Source organism: Tupaia chinensis, unplaced genomic scaffold (assembly GCF_000334495.1).
Source record: "Tupaia chinensis unplaced genomic scaffold, TupChi_1.0 Scaffold146907_1, whole genome shotgun sequence".
Taxonomy (NCBI): domain Eukaryota; kingdom Metazoa; phylum Chordata; class Mammalia; order Scandentia; family Tupaiidae; genus Tupaia; species Tupaia belangeri.
In genome coordinates, this window is record NW_006206760.1 from 2,341,625 (window position 1) to 2,350,354 (window position 8,730).

At 44.5% G+C, this 8,730-nt stretch overlaps 1 protein-coding gene across 2 annotated transcripts in view; it reads right to left on the reverse strand.

Moving 5' to 3' along the window:
* FAM114A1 (family with sequence similarity 114 member A1) overlaps positions 1-8,730 on the reverse strand; it is a 78,068-nt gene that overhangs the window by 61,793 nt on the left and 7,545 nt on the right. For both annotated transcript variants that reach the window (XM_006169242.3, XM_027768575.1), the window contains exon 2: positions 5,052-5,393. In XM_006169242.3, coding sequence (XP_006169304.1) covers positions 5,052-5,384 — 333 coding nt within the window. In that variant the 5' untranslated portion in view covers positions 5,385-5,393. The remainder of the gene's footprint in view (positions 1-5,051; positions 5,394-8,730) is intronic.

Here is an 8,730-nt window from a genome sequence, read left to right on the forward strand (position 1 = left end):
TGGCCGTGGTTCGAGTCCTGGACCTGGTGGCTTAAACTCACGCCAGGCGCATGTGCATGCGTACCCAAGATCCCAAGAGGAGAATGGAGGAGAAAGGATTGCAGCGTGGCCATCCCCCCGGGGGGTGATTTCTCGCTTTTTGTCTCTCTCTTTTTGGCGAGTGTATGTGCCCTATAGCAAAAACCTCTCCCCCCCCCAGAAAAAAAGAATAAAGATGCTCCCAGGCCTTGCTCCCTCCCCCCTCCCCGCCACCTAGCTCTGAATGCAATGTGGTCAAACACGCATGTGCAGAGCCGGGGCCCCGACTCTGCAGCCAGGGCTCGCATTTCCACACATATACTTTTGTGACATGTCTTTCTAAGGACCTGCTCACAGCAGTTTCCTTGGAATGCTTTCTTGAACTGTCATCAGTATTGCTCAAGGATGTGGGAGTCCGCTGCTGTTAATTAGCCCTGTTCCTGTAGTGTTACGGAGATTTATAAAGTGTTTCCAAAAAGGATGTATTCAGTTTACTCAAAACACTTACGAAGGACCCGCAGACGGTGTGGAGGTTAAGAAGGCTGGATCCCACATGGCCAGTTGTGCGGTTCAAATCCCAGACCTAGCAGCCTGAAAATACACTGGGCATGTGTTCATGCATGCCCAAGTTCCCAAAAGAAGAACGGAGGAAAAAGGGATTGCAGCGTGGCCATCCCCCCTGAGGAATGATTTCTCACTTTCCCCCTCTCTGTCTCTCCAGCAAGCACACACACTGTATGTCAAAAAGCACATAATAATGAAAAAGAAAAGAAAAATAAAAACAAACAAAAAACACCTAAGAATGGCGATGTGATAGGAGCATACTGATTTTTCCCCATGCGATCTTTTTTTTTTTTTTTTTTGATTCCCAGAGGGCACATGCACTAACCAGAAAGATGAAGATGGGAGAGAGAGAAAAAGCACCTCCCAGAGGAGTGGGTCATGCCACAACCTTTTATCCTCCATTTCTCCATTCGGTCAGGACTTTGGACATGCGCACACATGTGCCTGGCATATTTTTCAAGCCTCTGAAGCCAGAATCTGAACAAAAATTGGTCATGTGGGTTCTGGCTGTTTCTGCACAGCTCTTGGCCACTACACTATGGGGCTGCCCTGTCCTAACTTCTCAAACGATCCTGTTACAATGATTAGAAGTCTAAAATTGGGGGACCAGCAGATGGCGTAATGGTTACATCGCTGGACTCGCACGTAGTCAACCACAGTTAAAGGTCCAGACCCAGTGACTTAAGAACTCATGCTGAGCACGTGTGCATGCGTGCCCAGGATCCCGAAGGGAGAATGAAGGAGAAGGGATTGTGGCATGGCCAGCTCCCCTAGGGGGTGATTTTTCACTTTCTGTCTCTCTGTCTGTCCGGTGACTGCATGCGCCCTGTATCAAAAAGCACTCTCAAAAAGAAAAAAAGAAGTCTAAAATTGGAATGAGTAATCTACCAGCAGCCTATGGCTTTTGAGTTAGGGGAGCTTGTATAATTTCTCTAAGTCATCTCAGATCAGAATGGTGTGGCTAAATTTATTTTTCTTAGTGTACCGAGATATTTCTTAACAGTAGCACTTTAAAAAGGTGGGGAGCCGACCCCACAACACGGTAGTTAAGTACTGTGTGTAGCTAACTGATCCCACATGGCCAACTGTAGTTGGCATCTTGGCCCCAGTGGCTTGAAAAACATGCTGGGAGGACCAGCATGAGAGGAGAATGGAGGAGAAGGGATTGTGGCGTGGCCATTCCTCCTGAGGGGATGATGTTTCGCTTTCTGTCTCTCTGTCTCTCTCTGTCTGTCTGCCTGGCGAGCTCATGCGCCTATGGCAAAAACCTTTCCAAAAAAAAAAAAAAAGAAGAAAAACATTCTGGGAGCATGTGAGTGCACACCTCTAATCCGGATGGGATGGAGAGGTGGAGGAAGAAGACTATGACATAACCCCGTCCTGCTGAGGGGAGCTTTCTCTCTCTCGCTCTCTCCTTACCTCCCTCTTTCTTTCTCCTTACGTCCCTCTCTCTCTCTCCTTCCCTCCCTCTCTCTCTCTCCTTACCTCCCTCTCTCTCTCTCTGGTGACCACCTATGCCCTCCAGCAATTAAAAAAAATCGGGGAATCATAAATCCCCACAAAAGTGGGGCAACATGGAGGTAAAACAGGCTCCAGCATCAACAAGACTTGGCTCCAACCCTCACTCTGCCTCTTCCCTATTTCGGGGGGACGGTCTGACCCCATCTTTTGCAGAAGCATGTAAATCGCCCGGGCAGCGTTGCTGAATGCTCCATTTTTATTTCCTGTTTTGTGGCTGTGGCTGCATCCTAAGCTTAATGTATGAAGTGCCTCACAGTCAAAAGAATGAGAGACTTGTTCTCCGAATGTATTGGAAGCATTAATTTAGCACCGAGGAATTTTCAGCTGGACGGTACTGAAAGATCACCCAGTTCTTCTCAATCCTGGCCAAATGTCAGAACCACCTGGGTCACTTGGTCTTTCGTTTTTTTTTTTTTTAGGTTTTTGCCATAGGGTACTGTGCTCATTGGAGAGACAGCGAGAGATAGAAGGAAAGTGAGAAATCACCCTCCAGGGAAGATGTCCACACCACAACCCGTTCCCTCCCACATTCTCCTCCCAGAGTCGGGGGCATGCACAAGTGCCTGGCATGATTTTCAAGCCACCAGGTCCAGGACTCGGACTGTGGTTAACCATGTGGGAGTCCAGTGCCTTAACCAGGATGCTATCTGCTGCCTTCACCTCCCACCTGGGCCACTTTTTAAGGATTCCCTGAGTTAGAATCCTTGGGCTTGGGACCTGGGCAGTAGCATTTTTTAAAGCTCTCCCAGTGGTTGTTATGGGCAGCTGGAACTGCGAATCCTTCACCCTTCAGGAGGAGGGCTGGCTTTTCCAAAGGGCCTGTGCGCGCTCCACTCTGACACTCATTCTGAGGATATTTACCGCATCCCATCCAGACTCCCAGCTGGTCCTCGCATCCCTACAGACTCAGATTTTGTTTAAACATTTCCAGCGAAGGGAAATATCTCCCCCTTCGGGCAGCCCGTGTCATTTCAGGCCTAAGCATCAAACCTTTTAAGGGAAGTGGGGGAAGCCGATTTTGGATAACAAGAGTCATAAAATACGAGCCAGAGGATACATCGAGGTCTTTCGATGAGAACTGTCATTCTACAGAGGCAAAAACGGAGACACAGAAATGAAGGGTCTTGCCCGAACCAACAGCATTAGTGATATACTTGACCATGGAAGACCAGGCCTGCTGCTTTCCAGATGAATCCCTGTCCCTCTTGTCCCTGTTCAGAGTCACTACAAGGGGGGGGGGTGATCTTCAGTGGGACGCATCAGGATGCACAAGGCAGGGCCTGGCTGAGGGGGAACCCCAACTCCCCCTGCAGCATCACTCTAGAAAGCAGTTCAACCCGATGGGATGAAGAGCCGCAGTCTCCCCCATCCTGCTGAGCCTGCCAGTCCCCAGAAGGCTGGAGGTGGAGGGGAGAGGAAAACCCACTTGAATAGTCATAAGGGTGTGGCACAAGGGACTTATGGAAATACTGTCCTGTGTCACCTCCCAGAGAGACAGGTGCAGGCACCAGCAGGGGCAGGGAGTAGGCTCTGGAAGGTGCTGTGTGATGCTAAATAGTGATATGGATGCGGGAGGATCCCAGTGGGTCTCTCTGTGTACATTAGACTTCAAGTGGCCTTGTTTACGGACTCACACTTGGCAATCAACTGGAATCATTCTGTCCGACCTCATAGTCTCTTCTGTTTACTACCGAGAAGCCCAGGATATGCCAGCACCTCTGAGCCAGGTTGCCTTATCAATAAATCAGAATGAATAATACCCAGTTTGGGTTGTTTTTCAAAGTTGCTTTATTCATTTTTTGAGAGACAAGATTCCCGACAAGATCTTGCCATACCTCGATCATCCCCAAGCCTTCCAGACAGCCAGGATCACAGGTATGCGTGGCGTGTCCAAGACAACCAGAGTTTGACCTCGGGCCCTTGCTGCAAGGCACCCCATTGCCTATACCACCATGATTGCGCCAATAACACCCAGCTTTGAACTGCCATGTGGAGTGAGTTACACAATGGCTGGTCAGCAAGCCAACCCATGGCAGGGTAGTTGAGGAGACTGAATCACACATGGCTGATTGCACAGTTCAAGTCCTGGACCCAGCAGCTTGATAAATACACCGAGCATGTGTGTGCATGGCCAAACTGCCCAAAAGGAGAGAGAAATGGAGGAGACGGGATTGTAGTGTGACCATTTCCAATGGGGAACGTTCTCACTTTCCTTCTCTGTCTCTCTCCTGTCAAGTGCACACACTCTCTGGCAACTTAAAAAAATAAGAGTGGTTAGCTGAAAGATAAGAAATCATATGATGTATCTATAGGTGCTGAAAAAACACTAAAAAAAAAAGTAGTTAGCACAGTGACTACCACACAGGCTGTGTCCAATAATGGGTGGCTGTTATTAATAATAATTATCCTAATACAAATATACTTTTAATTGCCAAAGGACATGTGTGCTCACCAAAGAGAGATGGAAAGACAGAGAGAAAGAGAGGAAGAAAGCACCCCGCAAGAGGGTGGGGCCATGTTGCAATCCCTTCTCCTCCACTTCTTCCTCCTTTTGAGATTGTGAGCATGCACACACATGCACCCCATGTGTTTTTCAATCCTCTGGGGATGGGATTTGAACTTAGGTTGGCCATGTGGGATCTGGCTCCCTTAAATGCATACATAAGCATACACCCCGGGTGTTTTTCAGTCCTCTGGGGCTGGGATTTGAACTTAGGTTGGTCATGTGGGATCTGGCTTCCTTAAACACTAGGCTACAGGGCAGGCCCTCAAAATGCAAATATTATGGTGATAAATTATCCTCATATACGTCCCATCACACCACACATCTCTGATGACAGAGGGCCTGTCATCGTGCATCTCCCGCCCACAGAGCTGGGCACAGAGCTCGCACACAGTGAGCACTGGTAAGCACTCAGTTTGAGGGGGACTGGATGAACCACTCTTACCGGATCACTCTGTTCTTTCAGGGGAATTTCGGATCCAAGCTCTGCCTCAAGGCTGACGGAGTCGATGCACTCTGCGAGTGTGTCCTCTGCCACTTCTCCATTGAGCGGGGTCTCTGTGGGCCGTTCGGGGTGCTCAGCAGTAGCAGTGTCTGCATCCTGAATGGCAGCACCTTCCAGCACATCTCCCCCAGGGTCCACTGGCGTTGGCTCATTTGAGATCGTGGCCAAATCACAGTGCACGTCTGTGTCTTCAGGTAGAGACGCGCTATTGGGCATCTCGGTCATTTCTGCTTTGTCCCCAGCGCCTGAGCCGTCACTGACATCATCAGACATTGTTAACACCTGCCAACAGGATTGTAAACAAACCCTTTATGGTTTCACCTAAATCGCTAAGTCTTCATTCAAAGCTCTGAATCATTCCATTTAATTGGGTGGGGGTAAACGTTCTCCTGCCACTAAGAAAGGATGTAACTTAGTAGTAGGCGTTTTAATTCTGAGATCTGGAACATTCCTTTACATGGCAAAAGGGACTTTGCGAGTGTGATCACAGATCTTGAGATGGGGAGGTTATTTTAGATGATCTGGTTGGGCCCCAAATGTAAACACGGGTGTTCTTATCAGAAGGAGATTTGACTACAGGCAATAATCCCCAGAACACAAAAGTGGGACTACATCAAGCTAAAAATTTTCTCATAGCAAAGGAAACAATAATTAGAGTGAAAAAGACAACCCTCAGAATGGGACAAAATATTTGCAAATTATTCCTCAGACAAGAGATTGTTATCTAGAATACATAGGTAACTCACGCAATTCACTCATTAAAAATAATAATAATAATCTAATGTAAAAATGGGCAAATTAATAGAATATACAACTTTCCAATATACAGTGTATTTTGGATAGAAAATTCATTTTGTGTGCTGTAACGTATAGTGAATTAATGTAAAAAAATTTAAAGAAAATGAAAAAAAATTTTTAAAGTAAAAAAACAACCTATGGAGTATGAGCAAAAATTTTTTGATATGTAAAGTAAATGTGGAAAAATATAAAAATAAATAAATGAAAAAAAGAAGACTTATGAATGGCCAAAAGACATATTAAAAAATGTTCAAAGTTTCTCATCCTAAATACAAATTAAAACCACAACAAGATATCACTTAGCCCTAGTAGAATGGCCAGGGTAAAAAGAAAGAAAAAAACGAATGACAAGCATTAGTGAGGCTGTAGAGAAAAGGGAACTCTCTTACATTGTTGGTGGGAATGTAAATTAGTACAACCTCTGTGGAAAACAATATGGAAGTTCCTACATATTGTTCCTACAAACAGAACTAATATATGACCCAGTAGTCTCACTCCTTGGTATTTACCCAAAGGATAGGAAAACACTCAGTTGGACAGATACTTGCACATTCATGTTTATTGCTGCATTATTCACAATTGCTAAGACATGGGATCACCCGCAGTGTTCATAAGTGATGACTGGGTTGAAAAACTGTGGCACATATATACTGTGGAATATTACTCAGTTATAAGAAACGGTGAGATCCTATTATTTGAATGAATATAGAAGACTTAATGTTGAATGAAATATGCTAGACTTTGAAAGATACACACTGTACATCTCCACTCAGTTTGTACTTGCACTCTATGGCAGGGGTTGAGCGATCTGAAGATGTGATGGTGGAGAGGATGAGGTATGGATGGTAGAGATTGTAAGGGGAGAGAATGGATGGTAGAGAGTGGGTGGTGAAGAGCTGGTGTGAGATGTAGTAGGAGAAAACATTTAACAGACATAAATATGTGAAATTACCTATTGAAAAATACATAGGTTATATATATCATAATGGGTTTTATGTAAAATGTGAAATTAATAAAAATTTTTAAAAATGATCTATCTAATATGGGGCCAACCAGCCTGCATGGTTGTTAAGGCAGCTGGATCCCATAAGTCTCACTGCATGGTTCAAGTCCCAAACCTAGAGGCTTGAAAGGCAGTGGCTTGAAAGAGGCTTGAAAGTACTGGGTACTTGCACGTACATATCCAAAATCCTGAGAGGAGAATGGAGAAGGAGAGACTGTAGCATGCCCATCCCCCTGGGGAGGTATTTCTCACTTTTTCTTTCTTTTTGTCTCTCTCCAATAAATGCATGTGCCCTATAACAAACAAACTAAACAAAAAATATTTATTTAATATGACTTCATCAATTCTATTTGTAGCAATAAGAGTAAATATAGAAAAGACTTCTGAGCTTATAAAAAAGATATCTGCCACGTAGCTTCACAATGTCAGAGACTTACAGCAAGAAACAGACATACATATACACAAGTGCTTTGTTGGGGACCAGCTGGTAAAAGCCTGAGTTCCGGCTAAACAATAGTTTAGTCACAGAAACACAAGGATGAAATGGAAAGGAAAAAAGTGAAGTTTTAAGCCAAATGAAGAATGTAGCCATTCTGAAGTAACCTACAAAGCAGAAAACTGTTTTTGAAACTTCCAAGTCATTGATATCACATAGAACAGCACATCCATATTTATTGCTGCATTATTTACAATTGTTAAGATATGGAATCACCCCAAATGTCCAAAAATTGATGACTGGGTTGAAAAATTGTGGCACATATATACTGTGGAATATTACTCGAGTATAAGAAACGATGAGATCCTATCATTTGATTCAAAGTGGATGAATACAGAAGACTTAATGTTGAATGAAATAAGCCAGACTTTGAAAGATGCACACTGTATATCCCCACTCAGTTTTTACTTGCACTCTCTGAATGAAATAAGCCAAACTTTGAAAGATGCACACTGTATATCCCCACTAAGTTTGTACCTGCACTCTAGGGCAGAGGTTGAAAGATCTAAAGACGTGATGGTGGAGAGGATGGGTGTGGATACTAGAGATTGTAAGGGGGGAGAGTGGATGGTAGAGAATAGACGGTAGAGTTCAATAGAACTCTCAGTGATGATGAAAATGTTCTGTATCTGCACTGTTCAACATGGCAACTGACAGCCACATGTGACTACTGAACACTTGAAATATGACTAACGCACCTGAGAACTACATTTTTCATTTTATTTAATTGTAAATATACATTTTCATAGGTGCATGGGATAATGGCTGCCTTCTTAGCTGGTAGAGATTAAAAAGCTGGTTCAAGTCAACAATTTGCTTAGGCCAACATAAAGACACAGTTTACTTACTCCTCCACAAACCAGGTCTTGGACAAGTCAGTGGGTATTTTTTTGGCCTTGGTGTTTACTAGCTGATCAAATCTCAGGCTCCTGCCAAAACCATGGCATGTGAGGAGCCACTTAATACATTGTCCACGTGGTGGGGCAGGCTTACTGAGGGGCTCACACTAACCTGACTGTCCCACGGTTGTTTGCCACACTCTCTACCTTGGTGAATCACATTTTCTTTCTTGCAGCTTCATACACCATTTGTATATTGTGGTTGCAAACATCGACCTCCATTCCAGAGGCAGTAGGTAAGGGGCTTTCACAGGTGAAGTGAGGGGGAATGAGGAGTAACTGCTCATGGGAATGGAGCTTCTTTTGGGAGTGATGAAAATGTTCTAAAATTAGAGGGTGGGAATGGCAGGACGATTCTGCAAATACACTGAAAACCACTAAATTGTACACTTTAAAAAGGTTAATTAATTTTTTTAGAAAGAG